The 27,956-nt window shown below is 40.0% G+C and overlaps 1 protein-coding gene across 1 annotated transcript; it reads left to right on the top strand.

Moving 5' to 3' along the window:
• The first annotated feature begins 7,990 nt into the window (after positions 1-7,990).
• LOC126815363 (heparanase) lies at positions 7,991-18,545 on the top strand. The gene is made up of 7 exons (XM_056099964.1): positions 7,991-7,995; positions 8,351-8,431; positions 15,562-15,762; positions 16,615-16,726; positions 17,345-17,457; positions 17,685-17,831; positions 18,355-18,545. The coding sequence occupies exons 1-7, from the start codon at positions 7,991-7,993 to the stop codon at positions 18,506-18,508; spliced, it is 813 nt and encodes a 270-aa protein (XP_055955939.1). The 3' UTR covers positions 18,509-18,545.
• Positions 18,546-27,956: the final 9,411 nt, after the last annotated feature.

Here is a 27,956-nt window from a genome sequence, read left to right as displayed (position 1 = left end):
GTTGGGTGAAACGTCATCATCATATGGTGGAGGTGCTCATGAAATATCAGATAGATATGTAGCTAGTTTTCTGTAAGTATATCATGATACCAAATTATACAGGGGAAAACGAATAAGCACGAGTAGTTATAAGTCCACTCAAGACGATTTATGGAAAAGAGTTATCCCCCAATAGCAGAAATGGAAACATTAGGACAGCATATATTACTATAAACATAAAATTACATATCATTTGGTCAATGCAATGTATATTATTTTAAAATTGCGGCGGCAAAATGTACCTTGTTTAGAATGCGACACGCAACTCCAGTCAAGAATCGAAGACAAGAGCGTAAGTTTGGAAGGGCGGACATTTTATTTCATCATTTCCCCGTTGGTAGCGGTGCAACATGTAGTGTCTGGCAAGGGAAAACATCAAATGGTTTGCATGGAACTCAAAACCGAGAGCGTGCACGTGGAATGACTTTTGGTTGACTGAGATAATAAGTACATGTAGAAGGAAACGCCGTTGCCATGGGAAAATTTTCGTCATGGCACACGGCATTAGCCCGACTGGAGCAGAAAAGCAGGATCTTATAGCCCCATTTCATTTACACCGTTCAAGTCTGATATTGAAAAGTTCAGTCTATACATTTCTTAATGGTTCCTGCTTTGTATTACTTTAAGGTGGTTAGATAAACTCGGCCTGTCATCAGTATTGGGAATCCAAGGTGTACTACGTCAGACTTTTTATGGTGGAAATTACGGTTTAATAGATATAAATCTCGATCCAAATCCAGTAAGTCTTGTGCTTCTTCCATTTTATAGGCCCATGTCCGCCAGTGACCAAATCTATTTGTTTAGGCCAGCTTAATTTTTGTCAAGGTCGCCGCTGAGATGTAAATAAGGTTAGGGCACGTGATTGTTGGCGAGATTCCTTCTTCCATTTTATAAGCCCAGCTATATATCTAGGCGTCCACAGTTCTTGTTTGATTGTGTAATCTCTATTACTGTCTACACTCTCATCAAATATGGAAACTTTCAGTTTAATTACTTTATTCTGAGTGAAGTTATTAGTTTCTAGTTTGATAAGAATGTAGTCTCGATTTTCATTGCTACCATTGTAACGATGATAAATTAAATTATTAAATAGCGATCCATTAAAATCGCGACCATCAGATGTTCTAGAGAGTCGGATATGGGCTCTACATGTGAATAAATGTCTAATTAATAATTTATATAACATTTGCGGTTGTACGTGTCAAGGAGTAATGTCACCTGTCCAACCTCGTGGGTTTTCTCTGGGTCCTCCGGTTTCCTCCCACTGCTAAAGACCCCTACGCGAAAGCGAATTATTGAAATAAAAAATTAAACCATATGTTAGTCCCGAAATGACATTGTTTGTGTCGAGTGAACGTTAAACCCCATTTGTCTATCTCTTTATATAACGTTTGAGGCCAAAACAAAGACGAATAAGCTTTTACATAATGCATCTTTAATTTGTAATCAGGATTACTGGTTAACAGTATTGTTTAAAAGACTGGTAGCAAGTCCTGTTTTCACAGTTCCACAACCTTCAAATCTAGATTTAAGAATATACGCCCACTGCACCAATACTAACAGGTAATCTCTCGTACATATATTTTAAAATGAATGTCGGATTGATGATCAAGCGGGGGGGGGGGGGCGAATGGTTAGCGTGTGCGCGCTGTATCATAAGGTCTGTTATTAAGTCAACTGGCGTGGTTTCGATTCCCCGGTTGTACGTCACGAGGAGTAGATTCGCCTGTCCCACCTCGTGGACCCCGGTTTCCTTCCACTGCTAAAGACCCCTACGCGCAAGCGAATTATTGAAATTAAATTGAACCATATGTTAGTCCCGAATGACCGAGTTTGTGCAAGGGGACGTTACCCCCCAACTCCCCCCTCCCCTCTCTCTCTCTCTCTCTCTCTCTCTCTCTCTCTTTCTACCCTAACACCCTCTCTTCACATTATTATCCGATTTCCCCCCGGGTGCCATGAATAATCAATCGTATTGCTGGCCGTAAGACAAAATATTTGAACCTACTATTCAGCCGATATGGGGAAGAAATAAGTGCGTGTTTTGTCTGGGACGGAGCGACACAATATAGGAGTCTTATAGTCTGAAACTAACCATGATCTTGACACGACATGATGAATTATTAATCCATCTGATATGGAACCAACTATGGCAACTTATACACCAGATACTCAGTGCGGGGGAGGGGTGTGGGTGTGGCGGGGGGTGGGGCATCTAATGGGCACAAAACCAAACCCATCTTTTCTATAGTAAAATTTTGCGTAGAATACGTTGTCGAATGGTAATCAGTCCGCCGTTGAGGCGTTTTCCAGATATTCGGGGTCAAAGGTCAAATGAGGTCATGAAAACATGCTGAAAATGATCGAAAGTAATCAACTTTTTCAATCAAAATGTAACATTGCTAAATTCACCTTTATTCTTTGTGACCTCATTTGACCTTTGACCCAGGGGATCACTTGGCTAAGTGGGTAAGACGCTGGCTCGCTAGCCTGGAGGTCGGGTGTTCGATCCCTGCATTGGCCGAGTAAGTTCATCCAGATTTTCCGGCGTGGTTCCCCTTGTCAGTGATGCAGGACGGAGGGCCTGACAAGGACAGCTGTCTAGTCCTTTGGATGAGACGAAAAACCGAGGTCCCGTGTATACATTCGAATGCACGTAAAAGATCCCTTGGCGGTTGGAATTCGATATAAGAGTAGGCGATAGTGCCGCTGCCCGGGCAAAATTTCCCTCATAGCACACTGTATGGCGTATGCCCGTCTTCATTAGCCCAGTTTAGGAGCAGAACAGTAGGACGTTAAACCCCATTTCATTTCATTTCATTTGACCTTTGACCCTGAATATCTCGAAAACGCCCCGACGGCGGAATGATTACCACTCGGCATTGTATTCGACGCAAAAAAATACTGCAGAAAAGTTGGGTCTGCCCCAACCCCTTCCCCCGCACTGCGCCTCCACACTATTATTGACACAACGACAAAATCTGGCCATTATCTGCTGTTAAAAGGACAGAAACTAAAAACATTAAATCTATTTTCCAGCTCAATGGGCTACACAAAAGGTAGTGTAACGTTATATCTGATGAATCTAGGTAACATGACTGTACCTGTAGATGTACCTGATATGGTGAATAAAACACAACATATCTATATGTTTTCACCTGGTGATGACAGTGGACTCACATCAAGGTAAGTCTTCAATTTGGTCGATGGATTTGATAGTAAAAAGTGTTAGATATAATGTATTTACAATAAACTTCTGTCATATCAACAGAATGTAGGTATAATTTAACACTATTACTAATTTGTATACCAGGGGCCGGTTGCTCAAAACTAAGATATTTTAATGATCCTATAGAAAATGGGATAGCTCCCCCCCCCCATCGCTTAAACCCTCTAGAATGTTCTATAGAAAATTACACTGGCAATCTATGGCTTTTTGATATACTTCGACTGATAGCTGCCTCTGTGCCGGATTAAGGCTCTGCTGGCCCTAAGGCACAATTTGATACGTGACCTGAAAATACAGATATGTTGGGCTCATGTAAACAAACCTCATGTCAACCCTTTGCCAGAGTATGGAAAGCTTTTAAGGACAAACGCGTAGATGAAGAAGGGTGCAATTTATATACATAAAAATAAAGGCAAGCATTTTTGTCACCACCTGATAATTATCAAAAAAGATTTACTTTATTATTTTGTGGCCTGGATTTTGGCTGGCCCTAAGGCACGTGCCTTTCTTGCCTTATGGTTAATCCAGCACTGAGCTGACTAATGCCATTGTTAAACAGATAACGGGGCCCAACACCTCCGTTAAATATAAAGGCAAGTTAACGTTATGGTAACAGACTTTCTGTCCGTTAAAAATAACGATCTATTAACTCCATGTTAACGAGTCGTTAAGATTTAACGGAGTTTTGAGCAGCCGGGCCCAGATTGTTATGTTAGGATTTGAAGTGCACGAGAGAAGTTAGTCTCGATTCTAATATCTTTATAATTTCTTTTGTATATTCCACTTGATCAGAATTCCTGGCCTGTATAATAGAACTTGAATACTATCGAGAACGCCCACTGAGTAACGGTGATGACACGGTATTCTTGTTCTATGCCTAGACGGAAAGAACCTCTGTAATATCTGTTTCACGACTTTATTCACTTTTAGTCTGAAACTCGGGCCCGTAACTTAGCGGGTGGGGGGGGGCGCAGGAGGTTGGCGAAGCCCCCCCCCACCCCCGCAAAAAAAAATTGTTGACCATAAAATAAGCAGATAAACATTGTCCGTCAATTTTACAGCACCCCTGAAAACACTTCCCGCCACATCCCCACCCCCACCTCGTATCTCTGAGCTAGTTACGGTCCTGCTAAAACACGTGTCCATTCTGCAGAATAGAATTATGAAATATGAATTAAATCTTCTTATTGTTTCAGATCAATAAAACTGAATGGAGTTGTTCTAGCTCTGGCAAATGAGAATGAGTTACCTCCCCTGGAACCTGTCATCGGTCAAGGCAACATTCAAGTGGATGCCTATAACATGGGGTATATTGTTTTCCCTGGTGCTATGAGACCCGAATGTGTTTAATGAATTAAATGATGGTAGCAGTTTAACTGAAAAGCGTGCAAAGAAAGAAGCTATGCCTCTTTCCTTTTGGAACCTAAAAGTGACGAAAATGAGTCAAACGGCACATATGATATAAACTGTATATACATTCATTTTTTAAAAAAAAAATTATTGCAATTTCATGTTCATCGAAATAGGTCAGCAGTTCAAATTAAATGGCAGTCGCTCGCGTCTAGTTAATCAATTCTAAATCGGGAGTTCACTTACGCACTGAGGTTTTGCCTCGTTGTAGAAAGCACCTCATTACAAATTGCGCTCGAGAACATAGACTACACGACGTCGCCGATTGATTTTAAAATTGTTCATTGTGTCTTAAATATTGGATATCAGAAGCCCATTACAACACCAATATTGATTGAAATAAGACCAATAATTCGTGTTTGTAATTTCGAAGACTCGAGTTGTGGATAATATTGAGTTCGAGCTTGACGCCCTTTAAATCTGTTCTCATAGCCTTAATTTTTGTTCTCGTAAATATTAAAGATATGTTATGGAAGATTAGACAAAGAGCTGGCAGTTCTCGCTATAATAGTTAAAAACTAGATAACGTAAAGGGAATTTGCTGAAATTCATCATTTCTAAAGTCGGTAGGATATAAACATTGTCTGGATTATCCATTTCATGATTTAATTATGAATAGAAGTCGAACAGCAAATGGGAACCTAATCCAATAAACATCACAGGCTAGGGATGCCACCGAGAGTTGATTATGGTCCGGATAAGTTAATTAATGTCTAATTAATAATTTAGATAACATTTCAGGCCTAAAGAAAAACCTGCAATTGGCAGATTTAGCTCTTGCGTAATGTATGTTTAAATATTGATTTTGGCAAAAACAATTATAGTCCCGCAAAACTTGAAACAAGACTTCTTCAACACACACTTGACCATTTTAATGACATTTATTTGTTTACACATTAAGATCATGTAGCTTAAAAAAATTCTTCTAATATTGTGTTTAGTGATAAACATGCGTCCGCATTTTTTTTTTTTAATTTTGTTATAATTTAATTATTTTGGTGATGCTAAAATAAAAATATTTTAAAAATTTATTTGTTTTTATTTTAAAGCCATTATGACCAGATGTGTGTGTGTGTGTGTGTGTGGGGGGGGGGGGGGGCTGGATGGTCAGTGTTTGCGCGTTGTATTATAAGGTCTGTCATTGAGTCAACTGGCGTGGTTTCAATTCCCCGGTTGTACGTGACGGGATAAGGAGTAGGGTCGCCTGTCCAACCTCATAGGTTTCCTCCCACTGCTAAAAACCCCTAAACGCAAGCCATTTTATTGAAATAAAATTGAACCGAACCATATGTTAGTTCGGAATTGACATAGTTTGTGTCTAGAGGCCGTTACCCCCCCCCCCTCTCTCTCTCTCTCTGTTATGACCAGAAATCGAAATCTTTTGCGGTTTTTGCTTTCCGTTGCATGGCACCATTCCCGGCTAACGGCCAATGGTAAATCATTTGTGTCCACTATAGATCCGATAACGTTGAAACTTTGTACCACCATGATGGCCTTGGAATACAATTTTTAGCTTTTCTTATCTGAAACATAATAATTTAATCAGCCACTGTAAATTAAGTTTACTACAGCGATTTGTCTAGTAAGGAACGACCACCATGGCTTTTGTTGCCAGAATTACAATTTGTGTCTTGTTATTGTTTGCTCTATGCGGTCAAGGTTTTATGAAAGTTGTGGTTAATGTACACAAATTGAAGCTAGCGCAGCATATCGGACCAAAATATGTCGGTGTCACCATTGACTCTAGCGCAGTAAAAGAAAATTGGGGTACAATAGATTTCAAGTAAGTAATAAGATAAAGTAAGACGCTAAACCCCATTTCATTTAAGGGGGAGTGGATGGCCGCATGGTTAGCACTTGCGCGCTGTATCATAAGGGTGTCATTGAGCAAACTGGCGTGGTTTCGATTCCCCGGTTGTACGTGACAAGGCGTAGGGTGGCCTGTCCAACTTCGTGGGTTTTCTCCGGGTCCTCCGGTTTCCCACCACTGCTAAAGACCCCTACGCGCAAACTAATTATTGAAATAAAATTGAACCATAGTTAGTCCCTAAATGATATAGTTTATGTCGAGTGGACGTTAAACCCAATTTCTCTCTCTCTCTTTCTCCGTTATGACCAGAAATTGTTTGCGGGTTTTGCTTTTCCGTTGCATGGCTCACAACCTGCCCGCGCCCCGAAGCACCGTTGTGTCCACAATAGATCCGATAAAGTTCAAACTTTGTACCACCATGATGACCTTGAAATACAATTTTTAGCTTTTCTTATCTGAAAGATAATACTTTAATCAGGGACTGTATATTAAGTTTACTACAGCGATTTCTCTAGTAAGGAACGACCACCATGGCGTTTGGTGCCAGAATTACAATTTGGGTCTTATTATTGTTTGCTTTATGCGGTCAGTGTTTTATGAGAGTGGCGATTAATGTACACAAATTGAAGGTAGCGCAGCATATCGGACCAAAATATGTCGGTGTCACCATTGACTCTGGCGCAATAAGAAAACAATGGGGTAACATAGATTTCAAGTAAGTAATAAGATCCAACTATAGATAAAATAGGACGTTAAACCCCATTTCATTTCATTTCAGTCGGTTCAAGACATCGGTTAGTTTCCACTATAATGACAAGGACAGCTGTCTAGTCGTTCGGATGGGACGAACAAACGAGGCCCCTTGTAACATTGGTCTGCACGTTAAAGATCATTTGGCAATTGGAATTCGATGTAAGAGTAGGCTATAGTCCCGTTGCCCGGGCACAATTTCCCTCATAGCATACTGTATGACGTATGCCCGTCTTTATTAGCCCAGTATAGGAGTCGAACAGTAGGACGTTAAACCCCATTTCATTTCATTTACAATCTGATTAAAATACAGATCTATATTTCGTTTCTTTTTTTTAATACTTTCATTAGCCCAGTCGGAGCAGAGCAGTAGGACAATAAACCCCATTTTATTTCATTTTATTTCCACTATAGATCCGATAACAACCAAACCTTGTACCACCTATTTACAAATAAGACACTAGACAGTTGTATTAAAACAACCTTGGTATATAAAATATCTAGCTTTTCTTATCAGACAGATAAAACTTTATCAGCCACTGTAAATTCAGTTTACTACAGCGATTTCTCCAGTCAAAGAAGACTACTATGGCTTTTGTTGCTAAAATTACAATTTGTGTCTTATTATTGTTTGCTTTATGCGGTCAATGTTTTATGAGAGTGGCGATTAATGTACACAAATTGAAGGTAGCACAGCATATCGGGTCAAAATATGTCGGTGTCACCATTGACTCTAGCACAGTAAGAAAACAATGGGGTAACATAGATTTCAAGTAAGTAGGCTCATTATTTATTTGGTAAACATACAAATTGAAGGTACACAAATTGAAGGTAGCACAGCATATCGGGTCAAAATATGTCGGTGTCACCATTGACTCTAGCACAGTAAGAAAACAATGGGGTAACATAGATTTCAAGTAAGTAGGCTCATTATTTATTTGGTAAACATACAGCCTAAAAAAATTGCCTATAGACGGAAATTCACAGCTTCTCAAAGCACACTTTGCGTCATCCTAGGCCTACGCCGAGAGAGAGAGACAGAGAGAGAGAGAGAGAGAGGGGGGGGGGTTCAACATTTCTTCAGTAGATTACTACTTTCATTTGATTTTCAGATCTCCAAAATTTCTGACGCTGGCAAAAGGATTGGCGCCAAATTTTCTGCGAGTTGGTGGAACCGACTGTGATTTTTTGATATTTAACAAGACGACCACCAGAATGAAAGGAATTAGAGATAACCCCAAAACACACACAAATTTCACTATGACCGGTAATTTGCTTTAATCTTTACTAAGCGAGAGAGAGAGAGAGAGAGAGAGAGAGAGAGAGAGAGAGATGGGGTTTAACGTCCACTCGACACAAACTAGGTGATTTCGGGACTAACATATGGTTTAATTTTATTTCAATAATTCGCTTGCGCGTAGGGGTCTTTAGCAGTGGGAGGAAACCGGAGGACCCGGAGAAAACCCTCGAGGTTGGACAGGCAACCCTACTCCTTGTCACGTACAACCGGGGATTCGAAACTACGCCAGTTGACTCAATGACAGGCTTTATGATACATCGCGCACGTGCTAACCATTCGGCCATCCATCCCCCCCCCCTTTTCACTAAGCGAACAAAATGAAATGAAATGAGGTTTAATGTCCTACTGTTCTGTCCCGATGGCCGACAAGAAGACTGGCATACGCCATATTGTGTGCTATAAGGGAGGTTTTGAATGGACAGGGGCGCCACGGCCTACTCTTATATCGAATTCCAACTGCACGCCATTGTGTACACGGGACCTCGGTATTTCGTCCCAATTGACTATACGTTGTCCCTTACCAGGGGCCCTTCGTCCTGCACCACTGACAAGTGGGAACCACACCGAAAATCCCGATGAACTTTCTCTGTCAACCCATAGCAAAATGTTCGTTATTCCTGCTGAATTGATTCTGGTGTCAGCTGCTGAAATGTTAAAATAGCTAAGAGTCTCAATTTGCTACTTTTATCCCGGTGTCCTTTGGCTTCGCGGAACCAAAGAAAAGGAAATGCTTTACAATCGATGGACCTCCAGCCAGGCCCATCTTCTCTCTCGAAATAGCTCACAATGGTCATTTAGAGGGTCAAAATTTTCGAGGGGGAGGACCGTAAACCCCGTCCCACCCCTCCTATCTTTCCCTCGCGTTTGCAAAACCTTAAATATGGCCTGCCACGATCAAATCCGATTCTTCTGTACACAGTTTTTAACACATTTTGAACATGCTCTAGAATTTTATTTTTTGCATTGCAGTTACTCAATGGGACCAATTAAACAGTTTTGTGTCAGAAGTAGGCTGGGATTTAATATTTGACCTGAATGTTTTTCTGCGTAAAGATGGACATTGGGATCCAACTAACGCCATAGAACTGTTAAAATATACGATAGAAAAGGGTTATAAACCTACTGCATATGAACTTGGAAACGGTAAAGCTTTACTCCTATCTTGACATCCTTCATGTAATAAATTTTGAAATGAAATGGGGTTTAACGCCCGACTTTTCTGTACGGACTGGGGTCTGTTTCCCGAAATTTTACCTAAGATAAAATCCAAATTTTAGTAATTTGATTGGATAATATTAGATCGATTTTAGTGCTTAGCCAATCAAAATTGAAGTATCTACTTAAATTTGGATTTTATCTTTAGTTAAGATGTCGAGAAACATTGCCCAGAGTTAATGGAGACGGGAGAATTGAAATGAGGTTTAACGTCCTACTTTTCCACACGGACTGGGCTAATGGAGACGGGGAAATGAAATGGGGTTTAACGTAATGATTTTCTGTACCGACTGGGCTAATGAAGTCGGGGGAATGATGGGGTCAGGGTGTCTTTAACCTGCTGCCAATGGCATGCACCGTACCTAGATTTTCCATCCCACACGAACGACTAGATGCATTGTCCTTGTCAGTCTGGAAAACCCAAACGAACATTCTCGGACAACACGTGATACATCTCTTCCTGTGTTTAAGGAAATGAAATGGGGTAGTGTCAAAACTATAAACTAGATAGAGAACCATTTTTTGATTTAGTCTATAAGACGAGGGTGATCCTGTGTGCATGTATATACCCACTCAATTTGACTCTTAAATCACGTTAGGGAGTAAAAAACAAACCCCAAAAAAACAAACAAAACTGAGGCGGACACTCTGAATCATGGTATGGAAGAGCGAACTTCAAGATGGCGTCCAAGATGCAGATGACCACCTCTACATATATCTGACCATTGTGCCATTGGTTTTTTTATGTTAGGGGGGGATCACGTGGCTAAGTGGGTAAGACGCTAGCTCGCTAGCCTGGAGGTCGGGTGTTCGATCCCTGCATTGGCCGAGAAAGTTCATCCAGATTTTCCGGCGTGGTTCTCCCTTGTCAGTGATGCAGGACGGAGGGGCTGACAAGGAAAGCTGTCTAGTCGTTCGGATGGGACGAAAAACCGAGGTCCCGTGTACACATTGGCGTGCACGTAAAAGATCCCTTGGCAGTTGGAATTCGATATAAGAGTAGGCCGTAGTGCCGCTGTCCGGGCAAAATTTCCCTCATAGCACACTGTATGGCGTATGCCCGTCTTCATTAGCCCAGGTTAGGAGCAGAACAGTAGGACGTTAAACCCCATTTCATTTCATTTCATTTCATTTATGTTAGGGGAACTCTTGGTGTCTGTACCTAGGTTTTAGGCGTCAAGCAATCGATTAAACCCACTCATTAGATCGTGAAAACTGAATATTTGTAATTCATAGTATCGATCATTCTAAACATCATTCATTTTCAGAACTGGATGTTTTCCGTGACTTTAATGTTACTGCAAAAGAAGTGGCTCCAGATTTTGCACAATTGAAGACGCTTCTTTCGTCGATGCCTGAACTTGGACCTTTCTTTATTCTGGGAACTGATGCAGGCACAGTAGAGAATAGATCTGTAATTTTTATGAACGAGTATGTAGAAGGTCTGATTACTATCAATCTGATTAAAACACAGATCCTATTTCGTTTCGTTTTTTATAGTTTCGGTTGTTTTTTTTTTTGGTTTGTACTACACTAGGATCTGGAAGAGTTGTTATATAACACGCGTTCTGGAGAGCGCGAGGGGTTAGCCAATGAAACCATTTGTTGCGGCGATTCTTGGCGTGCGATGCACGGAACTGTGGCTAAACTACTAGAAACGTCAACGCTGAATGATTAATCAATGTCTGACGTCATAGGCTTAAAAGCCGCTCGTTTGACCACTGACGTAACCTTCCAGTACAACCGGCCCGATCTCCATGTAGTGTAGGCCATCGAAAGTAAAAAAAACCAAACAAAACGAAACGAAATATAGATCTGTATTTTAATCAGTTTGTAAGTATAATTATATGCGATTTGATCCATTCAACAATAAACAACACTGTATGCCGATTTCCTTTCACACTGAAGCATCTGTACAAGGTCTAGTAATTAAACGATTACTTAACTTTAAGTATCCATCCCCTCTTGTGGTTTAATCAAACTATTTCACAAACAGGCAATCTTAATAGCCTCATCATTGCCCTTTATTTTCATGAAATTCCCACCCCCTGTCTCTTGTAGAATAGCCCCGTCTTCATTGGCCCAGTCGGAGCAGAACAGTGGGACGTTAAACCCCATTTCATTTCATTTTTATAGAATAGCCTGGATGGCCATGTGGATCAGTGGGAATGATTAGATTAACAAGAGCACATGTTAAGTTCACCCCATCTTTAATCAGTCATAATCTCTATCTAAGGGCAGGCAACTCTAGCCAGTCTTACAAGGTATATCAAGGGCAGTAACTCCTTTAGAATTAGTGTATTTCAGACCTCTATTATGTTACTAGTGGGGAAATATTCCTAACTAAATTGTTACTAAATAACACTGTATAAATGTCCCATAATTGTATATCATTGGCTTAATACGACTACAGAATGGAACCAGAAATATCGCGCATGCGTCGTGTGTATATCAAGTATATGACATTCAAATAGTTTATCAGGGAGTAATCATTTAATTGGATCATACTAGCATGTCCCTAAAATAAGCCACTGGGATTTTTTCCAGAAACAACCAAGCTACACGATCAATAGAGCTCTATCAAATATTATAAGCCCATGGTCTCATTTTTGCACAAATGGAATCATAACTGACTCCAGGCAAAATAATGTAATTTGGTTGTCGACCAGAAATGGAGAAAATTGGGCTCATGGAGCTTGTGTAATGTTAGCTTAAAAAGAAAAGTTACACCAATATTATCGGGGGGGGGGGGGGGATTATTCGGCGGGAATCGAAATTTTTGAATTACAACGGAATGATATTTTAAAGATTTTCTATATTTTTTTCTAAAAGGTTTTTTGAGGCTGGAGGAGGCGCGTCTATTGATGTAGCCACGTTTCACCAGTGAGTATATTGATTATTTCTCACTTCTAGATTTTGAAACCTAAAGGTCGCAAAACGTATTAGCTAATTAATAATTTGAATTAAAAAATTGAAAAAGAAATGGCTTTTAAATTTGATACATTATTTGGGGATTCGTGGTGGCGTAATTCATCCATATCAGGGGCGGATCCAGGAATTTTTGCAGGGGGGGGGGGGTATGTCCCTGAGACAATATATCTCCCCACCCCCTCCCGCATGGTCTCTATCGTCATTTTGGCGTATATACATACACATTGAGCTTTTTAAACAGAGAAATTCAACACCTCGTTTGACGTCAAGTTTTATTATGAATTAATACAATGACATTGTGATTCAATTTCATGGATGCAAAGCATTAATTGTGATATCACATAATGTCTATATCATTATCACGTGCTTTGAGTGTCCATCCTGACCCAAATCTGACGATAAAGGATAAAGCACACGGCCGAGAAACCTTTCTCATAAAAAGTGTTGATTTTTTCGACCCCCCCCCCCGGATCCGCCCCTGCATATATATTCAGCGTTTTCATTTCTAGGATTAGTGAGGTTTGAAAGCTGGAATAATTCAAAAAGTATTGTACCTATATCATTAAAAAAACATTGTGGCAGTATTGTACCTATGCTATTCAAAAAAAGTAGGGGATATTTGATTTTTAAGTGTTATTAAAGTCACCTAATGAAACTGACGAAGAAACAAATGACAAAATGAAATGAAGTTCACATTCATCGATTTATTCCAAATGATCGTTAGACTAAGTAAGGCACAGACTGACCATTATAAGGGTAAAATGATACCCGGGGTCAAACAGCAAAGTTACCACAGCATCACAACCAAGTCAGTAACGGGTAAATCCTCCTCTGTTTGCCAAACAAGCATTGATCCGACGTGGCATACTCCTAATGAGACGTCTAAGGTCATTTTGGTCCAGATTGTCCCATTCCTGTTGCAACGCAGCAGCAAGTTCTTGGACATTGGCAGGACGTTGTTGACGTTGACGTAACCTCTGTCCAAGCATGTCCCAGACATGCTCGATGGGGGAGAGGTCGGGACTCAGTGCTGGCCAAGGTAATGTGGTGATGTTCAGTTGTTGGAGGTAACCTGTAACGATCCTGGCCCTGTGACATCTTGCGTTGTCATCCTGGAAGATGAAACGGCGGCCATGACGTCGTGCGAACGGCACAACATGGACTGCCAAGATGTTGTCCCGGTAGTACTGGCCTGTAACACGCCCTGCAACAACATGTAAAGCCGTTCTTCCAGCAACAGTGATGCCTCCCTACACCATAACAGAACCACCCCCAAATCGATCATGTCTGATGACGTTAACGTCTTGGAAGCGCTCGTTTCGACGACGCCACACCCTCCTACGTCTGTCCAAAAAATCAACAGTGAACCTTGACTCATCTGAAAACATCACATTGCTCCAGCGTCGATTATCCCAGTGTTGACGATCCCTACACCAACGACGTCTTGCCTGAATGTGATGATCTCTCAAACAAGGGATCACGCGAGGACGTCGGGCGCGAAGGTGACCCCTATGCAGTCGATTCCGAATCGTCTGGCCACTCACTCTCACACCAGTGTCTGTTTGAAGACGAGCGCTGATCTGATTTGCTGTGATGACACGATTTCTCAAGGCCAAGGTACGGATAAATCGATCCTGGGCTTGAGTTGTCGCCCTTGGTCGACCTGAGCGTGGTCTGTCCTGTACAGATTGTGTATCACGGTATCTGGACCATAGCCTGCTTATGACAGACTGAGAAACATTCATCGTCCGCGCCACAACCGCCTGTGTTGTGCCGATCTGTAGCATGCCAAGGGCACGTAACCTTTCATTTTGGGTAAGCCGACGCATATCAAAATTTGTTTTCTGGTCACTAAAACAATTAAACTGATGTTTCCACCCTGGAATTCAATGCCACAATGACTGTAACATTCAAAGTCAGAGTCGTGCAAATCTTGGGTTGGACCCCCATGATGATCCCAAGCATCACCTGCATTCGATGCGGTAGCTATTGGTGCGTTTGGGCGTCACATGTAACTGGAAATGTTTCTTCTGTTAGGTTCTATAGTGACTTTTTTCGTAGTCATTTGCATATTTTAGTATTATGTCCCCAAAATCAAATATCCCCTACTTTTTTTGAATAGTATATATCATTAAAGATACATTATGGCAGTTCTCACTATAATAGTTAAAAACTAGATAATGCTAATGGAATATGCTGAAAATTCCGGTCAAATTGCTTCTCTCTAAGCCGAGAAAACATTATTTTGAAATTTTTGTAGTCTCGACTGTCATTGTTATCCACTTTTGCGTTTAATCATCAACGGACGTAGAACAGAAGATCGTATTCAAATCCACTGCATCGGACGCATAAGATGGCATTGAGAGTTTATTAAGGTCTTTTCATGTTAATAAATGTCTAATTAATAGTTTATATAACATTTCAGGCCTGAAGAAAGACCTTCAATAGGCAGGTTTAGCTCTTACATAATGAATGTTTAATATTTCACGTACCGTACAATGAAATGAATGTTTAAAAACTTCACTCCAAATTGCAGGTGCACTGCTCAAATAGTGGTATAAGAATGAACTAAAGTACGTGACAATATCTGCACAGTCACACCACCACATACAGCGTCAAATTTATTTCAATAATTCGGGGTCTTTAGCGGTAGGATGAAACCGGGGGATCAAGAGAAACTCCACGAGGTAGGACAGGCGAACCTTCTACTTAACACGTATGCGTGGCGAATCGAAACCACACCATTCGACTCATTAACGGACCTTATGGTTTCACATACACGCGTTAAACCGCTAGAGCCCCCTCCCCCATTGTGAGAATGCCTTGTGGAAATTGTAGTCGTGATTAATTTGTGCATTTCATTTTTTTCTTCTTCAGTTATTATATGAGTAGTGCAAGCGCCACGGTAGAGAAATTTCACAGTGTGACGGTGCTTGAATCATTACGACCAATGTTGATAAATGTTATTAATCTATGTAAAAGATTTATACCTACAAAACAAGTCTGGTTGGGTGAAACGTCATCATCTTATGGTGGGGGTGCTCATGAAATATCAGATAGATATGTAGCTAGTTTTCTGTAAGTATATCAAGATACTAATTGATACAGTGGAGAAAATAATAAGCATCAGTAGTTTGTAAGAATTGGGGGACAGAGTTATCTCCCCGTAGTAAACTGGACCCATAAGTATATTAAAGGAGGAGTGCCAGATATATTGTAATCGAAATGAGATGGGGATCAACTTCCCACTTTTTTGCCCCCAACTTGGGTAATGCAGACGGGTGGGCGGGTAGGGTTTTTTTTTGGGGGGGGGGGAGCGTGCTATGAGGGACATTTTGCACAGAAAATAACATAGAATTCAACTGTCAAGAGTCCTTTTACAAGCACGCCAGCTTTCCCGACCAGATCCTATGCCCTGCGCCACTGACAACGGAAAATCCCGAGAAACGTCCTCTTCCAACACTGGGATCAAACCCCGGTCATACTGGTTATTAATCCAGCGCCATATTCATCATTGAGCCTCCGTGGCTACCAACATTCATTTTAGTGAATGCGGCTGCGTTAAACTTTGGCCTTTGTCATGTGATCTAAAGCTCTGTGATAAATAGAAAAAAAAATTCTATTTCCATGTTTGATTGTTCATATGTGCCCAAATTCGACTGCATGTAAGTCATTAGATAATCATGTCTATATTCTTACCGAAGTGGGTATCAAACCCCTCTTACCGACGCGAATATCAAGCCACACTTAACAGTTGAAGAGCGGAACCCCGTTAAGTAGATCTAGCGTTCTATTCCGAACACCTCAATATTTCGAATTGACATGTTGATACCAAACACGCAAATGAAACCCAAACAATTTACAATATAACGGCTTCATTCCTATTTAGAAAAGTTTGCCTGTACATTTCCTAATTTGAATTACTTTAAGGTGGTTAGATAAACTCGGCCTCTCATCAGTATTGGGAATCCAAGGTGTACTACGTCAGACTTTTTATGGTGGAAATTACGGGTTAATAAATTCGAATCTCGATCCAAATCCAGTAAGTCTTATGCTTCTTTCCATTTTATAGGTCCATGTCCGCCCAACTATGTATATTTCAATGGCCATTATATTAACGTGTACACATAACTTATTTTTATCAGCCGTGAGGCGGAACATTATAATTCAACAACCAAGTGGCTAGTCTCTATCATTCAAATATTCTATGACTAGCTGCTTCTTGATGTCCGAGATTCCAAAGTGGCCCATCCAACCTGTGTTCACCCAAAAAGCGAAGTTTCGTTCGTCATGCAATTTAAGTCCATCTCCAGATGATGCATAAACTAAATATGCTTTATTTGTAGTACATTGTATATGTATTATATGATCTTGTGTGATGCATTTTAATTAATATGTTTTATTTGTAGTTTGAAATGAAATGAAATGGGGTTTAACGTCCTACTGTTCTGCTCCTAAACTGGGCTAATGAAGACGGGCATACGCCTCACAGTGTGCAATGAGGGAAATTTTTCCCGGACAGCGGCACTACGTCCTACTCTTATATCGAATTCCAACTGCCAAGGGATCTTTTACGTGCACGCCAAAAAGATCCCATGGCAGTTGGAATAGTTTATATGATCTTGAATGGTGCATTATCTAATTATGTTTTATTAAACAGGACTACTGGTTAACATTGTTATTTAAAAGACTGGTAGCAAGTCCTGTTTTCACAGTTCCACAACCTCCAAATCCAGATTTAAGAATATATGCCCATTGTACCAATACTAACAGGTAACTACTCATAGGACCCTGGATGGCCAAATGTTTTTTTTGTTGTGACACAAATTTGTTATCAAATACATTTTTATGAGGTGCCATTGCATTATCGAGGATTGGGTGGAGACGTTGTTCGAAGTAATGATAATACCAGGGGAGCTAAGCCCCGCCCCAAAGTGTGGGTTCCTTGAATAATCATTGATGAGAGTTATTAAACTAAAAACCTTAAATCTATTTTTCAGCTCAATGGGTTACACAAAAGGTAGTGTAACGCTATATTTGTTGAATCTAGGTAACATGACTTTACCTGTAGATGTTCCTGATATGGTGAACAAAACACATCATATCTATATGTTTTCACCTGGTGATGACAGTGGACTCACATCAAAGTAAGTCTTCTTTAACAATTTCTTGATTAAATTCAGGATAAAATGTGACAAGGTGTATAGATCACAGATTTATATGCTTTTCATAAAGGGGGGTTGGATGGCTGAATGGTTAGCGTGCGCGCGCTGTATCATAAAGTCTGTCATTGAGTCGACTGGCGTGGTTTCGAATCCCCGGTTGTACGTGGCAAGGAGTAGGGTCGCCTGTCCAACCTCGTGGGTTTTCTACGGATCCTCCCACTGCTAAAGACCCCTACGCGCAAGCGAATTATGTAAATAAAATTAAACCATATGTTAGTCCCGAAATGACCTAGTTTGTGTCGAGTGGACGTTAAACCCCATTTCTCTCTTTCTCTCTCGCGTTTCATAAACTAGTAGCAGTTTTTCAAAAGTTTTAAAGCAATCCGCCACGACCCCGACTTCGCAGTTGTCATTCTAGAACAGTTTTAAATCTTTTTTAGCCCGTTACACATGTACCCCTCCGCAGACAAAATTATGAGATATGAATTAAATCTTATTGTTTCAGATCAATAAAACTGAATGGAGTTGTTCTAGCTTTGGCAAATGAGAATGAGTTACCTCCCCTAGAACCTGTGATCGGTCAAGACAACATTCAAGTGGATGCCTATAACATGGGATATATTGTTTTTCCTGGTGCTATGAGACCAGAATGTGTCTAACGAATTATATAGACTCCAGCATAAAATGGTGAATTATATCGACTCCAGCATAAAATGGTGAATTATGTAGGCTCCAGCATAAAATGGTAGCAGCAGTTTTAGAGAAAAGCGTGTTGTAAAATCTGTTCTCATAGCTCAACATCATTTTGGAATTAAAGGAGATAACCCTCATTGATTTACGTTGGGGGTTTGGATGATCTTGTGGTCTTGAGTGTCGCTCTAGATGGTCGGTCTCTGGCTTCCGGTCATTGTTTCAATCTCTAGTGTAAGCGTATAGGGGCGTCTTCTCAACATCGTGGGTTTACCCCGGGTACTCCGGTTTCCTTCCCCTCTCACAGAAAAGACCCCTGTGCGTGCGCTAAATCTATAATAAAAATAAGACAAATTGTCTGCGATATCAGCTACGGTGGAAGCTGCCGTTAAACACCAAGAACTACAGCAACCATTCTTACCACTGATACAAAGGTCTGTAGGGGTGGCCTTGTGGTCTAAAGTGTCGATCTCTAGCTGGCCGGTCACCTCTGGCTTGCTGTCGTGGTTTCGATCCCTGGTGTGAGCGTATCACTCGGCAAACCTCGACAGATTCTACGCATCTAATCTCGGCTGTATGACGAATTCCGCCATTTTGGAACTATTTTAAAGGTCCCGGATGAAAAATGGCTGCGCCCATGGAGATTTCTGTGGAGAGTGTATTATATCAACAAATGTCAAGTTTGGCATTGGGTTTGGGGAATTACCAGGGAATTATATCAAACCAGCAGCCTTGAGACAATATCTCTGCTCGTTTAGTTATATACACTCGACAAAAGACGCCATTTTGGGACTTTTTTTGTAAAAGCAGCACGTTTTTCTGTTAAAGTAAACCGGTAGCCGCATCGCAAATGTATGGGCGTAGGTACATATCAATTACTATCATACAGCCGAGGTTAGATGTAGGGTAACGGAATCTGCCGAGGTTTGCCGAGTGGTGAGCGTATGTGGCTTGGAGATAGGGTGCGCCTTCTCAACCTTATGGCTTTACTCCAGGTAATTCATTTTCTTCCCACATGTTAAATAAATGAAATGGGGGTTAACGTCCTACTGTTCTGACTATAATGTTAAAGAAGGCAGTGACACCTCTTGCAACTAACTGATACATAATATGGAAATACGACTTTTATTTAAATTCTCTAATCTGTTTTGGTATTTGGCCGAGAAAGTTCATCCAGATTTTCCGGCGTGGTTCTTCCTTGTCAGTGATGCAGGACGGAGGGCCTGACAAGGACAGCTACCTAGTCCTTCGGATGAGACGAAAAACCGAGGTCCCGTGTACAAATTGGAATGCACGTAAAAGATCCCTTGGCAGTTGGAATTTGATAAAAGAGTAGGCGATAGTGCCGCTGTCCGGGCAAAATTTCCCTCATAGCACACTATATGGCGTATGCCCGTCTTCATTAGCCCAGCATAGGAGCAGAACAGTAGGACGTTAAACCCCATTTCATTTCATTTCATTTCTGTTTTGGTATAAAGAAAGCTATGGAGAGAAGCGGTTTCTCAGATATCAGACATTATTCAGAGAGACATAGAGCCAATGATCGACGCCTCGTGATATGACGTTACCTGTAGAAAGCAGTTATACACCGGTGAACACATCGGTGAAGCATATTGGGGGTGGGGTTACCTCGCAGTTAATGTTAAGAAATACATCTAAGTTCATTACTAAGAAACCTCCTTTGCCCTCCAACCGTATTTTCTAGACGACCATTGTAAGCATGTTATAACAGGTAATAATTCGACTGTAGCAGAGAGGTGTTTATACAAGCACTACAACCAAATGAAATGAAATGAAATGGGGTTTAACGTCCTACTGTTCTGCTCCTAATCTGGGCTAATGAAGACGGGCATACGCCATACACAAGAAATATTCAACACAATAGAGCTGTCATTTCTTTACTAACACAGTTTCCAAGATAACGTATTATAAGACCCATCTTTCATAACGTAAAACAAAACCAGCTCGATTTATTTATCATCGTTTTATGAGCTTACCATGCACCCCACCCCCTTCACAAAGGGGGGGGGGACGAAGCATTTGTTTTAAGGGCCAGATGGTCCCCAGTCGGTTCAAAGATACCCTTTATTTTCCACTACAGAGCCGATTACAACCCTGTACCATCTATTGACAAATAGATATCACCGGTAAGCTGATACCGTTGACTATTGAACCAATAACAACTTTTGTCATTAAACCATTAAAGTGGTCAGTATTCTAACCTAATGTTTAGTATGTATAGAAAGTGGTCAGAAAATATACAGTTAGCGGGTGTGTAACTAGCTGTAAAAGATGTCACTACTGGTGTAAATGCCTGACTATTTATTACACTTATCACTATTGAATGCACAAACCCGGACAATAGTGGTATATATCATTCAATAGTCACAGCTTGAACACCTTAGTGACAAAACACCTACTTAATGACTACTGTCTGATCAGTAACAATTTTGACTAACTAACACACATTGTGTAAAAGCGTGACTATTTATAACACCAATCACGATTAAATGCACAAACCTGGACATGCACAATAGTGGTGTATTTCATTAATAGGGGTTTTCCGGCATGGCCCCAAGGGATGTAGGACGGAGGGCCTGGCAAGGGACAACGCATAGTGGTTCGGATGAAACGGAAACCGAGGTCACGTGTACACACTGGCGGGCACGTAAAAGAAACATTGACAGAATTCGAAACACGTGTAAGTCATTCAATCTGATTAAAATACAGATCTATATTTCGTTTCGTCTTTTTATACTTTCGATGGCCTGTACTACATGAAGATCTAACCAGTTGTAGATCGCGTCATACGAGCGAATTTTGACCCCATGACGTGAGACATTTGATTAATAAATCAGCGGTGATGTTACTAGTAGGATACCAACAGTTGCGTGCATGGCAGCCAAGAACTCACTGCAACAGACCGTTTGTTTTATTGGCTAATCCCTCACATCAACTAGAACGCAGTTTATATAACAACTCTTCCAGATCCTAGTGTAGTCAAGACAGCAAAACGAAATTTTGAACTATAAAAAACGAAACGAAATAGGGTCTGTGTATTAAACAGATTGTAGGTCAGAGCGCCGTTGTCCGGGCAAAATTACCCCCAAAGCACACTACATTTCGTATGCCCACCTTCATTAGCCCAGTAGGGACAGAACAGTAGTACAGACCTGGTATCCTTTACTTAGGGTTTTTTAGGCTGAGAAAATATACATATAGTTTACTTTCAAATATCGTTTGATAATTGACAAAAATCGTTTAAAAAAAAAAAGAAAAAAAGTTTAGTTAGTACTAAGGCTTAATTTAATGATGACCGTTTAGTTGACCGTGTAATTTCTCCGAGAGGCGTTTATAAATCAGCGACCCGTTCATTTATCTACAGTGTTTAACTATTAGACGAGTCGTTTAATTTCCCCGAGATGGTGTATAAATCAACACCCCGTTTAAAAAAAAAAAGAAAAAAAGTTTAGTTAGTACTAAGGCTTAATTTAATGATGACCGTTTAGTTGACCGTGTAATTTCTCCGAGAGGCGTTTATAAATCAGCGACCCGTTCATTTATCTACAGTGTTTAACTATTAGACGAGTCGTTTAATTTCCCCGAGATGGTGTATAAATCAACACCCCGTTTATTTATCTACAATGTTTAACTATTACATGAACCGTTTATTAACCCGATATGCGTGTATAGATCAACATCCCGTTTATTTATCTACGGTTTTTAACTATTAGATACATCGTTTAATAACCCGATATGCGTGTATAGATCAGCATCCCGTTTATTTATCTACAGTCAGTGTTTAACTATTAGATGAACCGTTTAATATCCCGATATGCGTGTATAGATCAACATCCCGTTTATTCATTAGATGAACCGTTTAATATCCCGAGATGCGTGTATAGATCAACATCCCGTTTATTGATCTACAGTGTTTAACTATTAGATGAACCGTTTAATATCCCAATATGCTTGTATAGATCAACATCCCGTTTATTTATCTACGGTGTTTAAAGCGAAATTTCATATTTTCTAAGAAATTCAAAACATAATTATTTGTATGTCTTTTACTAAATAGGTTGTCAACTCACTATTATACGATCATAGCATCATTATAACACTTAAAAATCATTCAAATAAAAATTTGAAATATTTTCTTCTCGCCCTGAGGTGTTTGGAAATAATATCATTTCATTTCACTGGAAAACGACGTCTACATAAGGAAGTAGGGAAATCCGACCATTGCGCATGCGTGTATTACTGTAAACAATGGATTCTTCGGTTTTACTTATTGACGTGCTGGTTTTCACCACAAAGGTGTTGTAAAAGGTAAGTTTGAAGTACTGATCATAATTTTTACTATACAAATTATAAGAAGTCCGTGTGATTAACGAACAATAAATACCGGATTGTTAGGCTCAAATATGATGATGATGTTTACTTGTTATTGCTACTCGCAGTGCACTCGTCTCGTGTGTTTCATCTGAAATCGGACCTTTTAAAGCTTGGAGAAACAAATCAATCAACACCTAATTAGTGTGTTGTCATGTTTGGTACTTTTTGTGAATTCAGATGAAAGGAAATCACTCATTACTGTAATCATAATAAGCTGTCTTCAAATTAATCATTAATCATAACATGGCTTCATTTTCCAAATACTGTATATATATATTCCTGTCCAACATTTGGTATTTCATTGACTTTGCAATTATTGAAAATGATTGATGATAAGTGTGTTGTTTGTAAGAAGGTTATAGGTGATGATCAACAACCTGTTATGTGCGACACTTGTAGCAAATGGACTCACTACGGATTGCTGTGACATCCGACATGATTTTCATGTCCCGATTTATTTCCTTATTACTTCAGCCAAAAAATCGCTGGTAAATCCGAATTCTGTATGTTCCGGATTCCGACACCAATCAGCCGTCCCGTCACATAATTTCTATTGAATCGACACCGTATAATCCGTACTTAAAATGGTGGGTGTGAAGCATCCAATTATCGGTGAGATTAAAACTCAATGGGTGTGAAGCCAGAAAAGATTAACAAGCAATCACCAATCAATTATCGGTGAGATTAAAATTCGCAAGCGCCGGTCTGTGTTGATTACTTCGATAATGTTATATATCATTATTTCATTGTTTATTTTAGGTATTACCAAAGCTGTGTATGAAAAATCGGTTAGAGATGGGACTGATATACCATTCGTGTGTGTCATGTGCACGGCAGGAGAAGAAGAGAGAGAGAGAGAGAGAGAGAGAAATGGGGTTTAACGTCCACTCGACACAAACTAGGTCATGGTTTAATTTTATTCAACAACTTGCTTGCGCGTAGGGGTCTTTAGCAGTGGGAGGAAACCGGAGGACCCGGAGAAAACCCACGAGGTTGGTCCGGCGACCCTACTCCTTGTCACGTACAACCGGGGATTCGAAACCACGCCAGTCGACTCAATGACCGACTTTATGATACAGCGCGCGCACGCTAACCATTCAGCCATCCAACCCCCCGCAGGAGAAGAAACATCAACTGACAGTCTTCCTGACATACCTGTACCCGAATCACCTCAACAAGTTCCAGAGCCAGTCGATTAGTATGTAAAGATAGTATCATCTACGTCAGATGTTGATTCCCCACCACCAAAGCGTAGAACCAAAAGAGGGAAGCAAACTGAAACCACAGCTGAGAGAACTGCTCGATTTAGAAAAGATAGAGTTGAAAGTTTACAGGTACATATTTTAATTTGAAATATATAATAACAATAAGTATAAAACATTTTAACAAATTAGTCATTTCAGAAAATGGTGACAATTGACAAAAAATATACAGCATTTTAACAAATATTTACATTTACAAACTAAAAAATAAATAAATACTTTCTGTAATCTAATATGAATAATTATGCAATTTCAGAAAATGATAACAGAAATGAAGGAAGACAGTTGCCGAAAACTTTTATTGAATGTCGCTGAAAGGATGCCAGAACTTGTTTTTGATATTTCATTAGCATTAAAAACTGACAACAAAGACGAACCAGAAAAACCAAAAACATCTATTCCTGACTGGTGCACATGTCATAACTGTCAAGATATGCCAAGTGATGCAGAGAATTTGTGTTGCGGTACCAGGCCTCAAAACTGCATTTCACAAAGACCGGTAAGTACATGTAATATTTATCAAAATCCCAATGAACGTTGGAACCACGGTGTCTTAGTGAGCAACACATTGCTTGCTAACTAGGAGGTCCCGGTTTCGAGTGTTGGTTGAGAAAAGTTCCGCAAGATTGTCTAGTATGGTTTTCCCCTTGACATTGGTGTAGGACAAAATTACAAGGTCCCTTGTACACCTTCATATGCACGTAAAAGAACTCTTGACAGTGGGCCACAATTTTTTTAGTGAGTTGGGTTGATTCAGAACAGTGCCCCATTTCATTCATTCATTACCTGAAAAAGAATGGTTTTGTACTGTTGCTGCAACGGGCATAGGATCACACTGATCCGCAGTGAATATTCGCTTGGCCGCCGCATTAACTCTGTAGAACAGATTGGTATAGGATACACAGTGTGCTAAATGGGAAGTTATACCCGGACAGCGGATAGATACTGTTCAATGCCCTAAAAGCGGGGGGTTGGATAGCTGAATGGTTAGCGCGAGCAGGTTGTATCATAAAATCTGGTTCAATTTTATTTCAACAAGTCGTCCGTAGCATGGATGGGAGCGGGGACAAGAGGACCGTGAGAAAACCCACGAGGTTGGACAGGCGACCCTAGTCCTTGTCACATACAACCGGGGAATCGAAACCACGTCAGTTGACTCAATGACAGACCTTATGATACAAGATATTTAGCTCTTGTATAATGTATCTTTAATAATAAGTAATCCCAAGGCATTTACAACAACATATTAATCACTTTTAAGTTGTTTTTTGTCTTCAAAGATTTATACTAGAAGCATAATGTACAGCATAATGTACAAATTGAACCATGTGTTAGTCCCGAAATGACCTAGTGTGTATCGAGTGGCCGCTAAACCCCATCTCTCTCTCTCTCTCTCACACACACACACCCACACACAATACATGTATAGCCGAACATTTCTTTACGATCAAAATAACTAACCATTTACACTTCATATAAAGGGTTAAACGACGCGTGTCATTTATTATCATTTTACAGTCTGATTAGAATACAGATCTATATTTCGTTTCCTTTTTTTAATACTTTCGATAGCCTACCCTACATGAAGATCTGACCAGTTCTTTTGGGAGGTCGCGTCAGAGGTCATACTAGCGGCTTTTGACCATGACGTCAGACATTTGATTAACCAATCAGCATTGATGTTTCTAGTGGATTACCTACAGTTCTGTGCACCTCAAGTCAAAAGCTTGCTGTAACAGACCGTTTCATTGGCTAATCCCTCGCATCATCCAGAACACGTCAATGACAACAACTCTTCCAGATCCTACTGTAGTAAAGACACGTAAAACGAAATTTTGAACTATAAAAACGAAACGAAATAGGATCTGTGTTTCAATCAGGTTGAACGTTTCGTGACAAAGGGAAGAACGAAATATTTTATTTTTGAGCGCGGATGCCCTCCTCGGGTGGCCTGTTCAAAGATACCTTTAGTTCTCAGGCATTTGAAGGGATTAAAATAAAACTTCTTACTACTGCTTGACTATTTGCCTGGGCTTCAGGTTCTGCTAAAAATCCGATAACGACCAAACCTTGTACCGCCTATTTGCATAAATATATCAGTACATAGCTGCATAAAAATGACCTTGATTTACCATTTTTAGCTTTTCTTATCAGACAGATAAAACGTTATCAACCGATGTAAATCAAGTTTACTACAGCGATTTCTTTAATAGGCTGAGAGACGACAATCATGGCTGCTTTTGTTTCAAGAATTACAATTTGTGTCTTATTATTGTTTGCTTTATGGGGTCAATGTTTTATGAGAGTGGAGATTAATCTACACAAACTGAAGGTAGCGCAGCATATCGGACCAAAATATGTCGGTGTCACCATTGACTCTAGCATAATAAGAGAAAAATGGGGTACCATAGATTTCAAGTAAGTTGACTCATTATTTATTTGATTTTAAAGTTACAATTTCATATTTTCTAAGAAAGTCAAAACATAACTATTTCTATGTCTTTTGCTCAATAGGTTGTCAACTCACTATTAGACGATCATAGGTGTCATTCTCACTCTTTAAACTCATTTACACCGGAAATACGGAAATAATAACACAATCACCTCCCTTGTTTTCTATTCTCCACCATGGAGTAGTTATCTTCAAATGTTTGAATTTGAGGATGAAAATGATATTTTTGCCAATTTCTCAACTGGCAATAGTGAATTATACGATTAATAGGATTATTATTTAACAAGGTAGGACTGTTTGTAGATACCATCTATTTTAAGGCTTTATTTTAATACATTTTAAAAATATAACTTAAAAATATGAAATTGCAACTTTAAAGGGATTTCACAGCTTGGCCGTTATAACAGAAGAGGGTACATGTACTTCCGCCAAACCCACTTTCCTTCCCAAACACTTATGCATCATTTGTTACTGTTGTACGCTTCTTACGGGGACGGAGGACCTAGAAATGGACAACATATAGTCGTTCGGATTGAACGTAAAGCCGAGGTCCCATGTACACATTGCCATGCACGTAAAATATTTCTTGCCAAGCTGGATACACGCCGGAAATAGCCCATGAACTTGGGACCTCCAGGTTAGCGAGACAACCTCTTACTCCCCATTTTGTTTAGCAGATTGTCTTTTTATTTTATTTTCATTAACTTCAGATCTCCAAAGTTTCTGACATTGGCAAAGGGATTGACACCCAATTTTCTGCGTGTTGGTGGAACAGATTGTGATTTTGTGATCTTTAACGAGACGACCACAACAATGAATGAGAGAAAGGATAAAGCAGGACACACAAATTTTACTATGACCGGTAAACTATTTACACTTTACTTACTGGGGAGGGGTGCGGTGCGATGGTTCGCTTTTGATCATAAGGTCTGTCAAATGACTTGGTCATCCTAAATTTTTATTTTGCTATTCATTTTTTCAGGGAGCGATTTCCTTTCCTCCGTGGACCCCACATAAATAAATCATTTTTTTTATTGCAGTTGCTGATTGGGACAAATTAAACAATTTTGTGTCAGAAGTTGGCTGGGATTTAATATTTGATCTGAACGTTTTTCTACGTAAAGATGGACATTGGGATCCAACTAACGCCATAGAACTGTTAAAATATACGATAGAAAAGGGTTATAAACCTGCTGCATATGAACTTGGAAACGGTAAAGCTTTACACCTATCTTGACATCCTTCATGTAATAAACGTTGAAAAATGTATATCTACAAAGGGTTAGATGGCCGAATATGTTAGCACGT

Source organism: Patella vulgata, chromosome 3 (genome assembly GCF_932274485.2).
Source record: "Patella vulgata chromosome 3, xgPatVulg1.2, whole genome shotgun sequence".
NCBI classification, from domain to species: domain Eukaryota; kingdom Metazoa; phylum Mollusca; class Gastropoda; family Patellidae; genus Patella; species Patella vulgata.
Note: the sequence above shows the minus strand (reverse complement) of the source record. Positions and strands in the feature narration are given on the sequence as shown.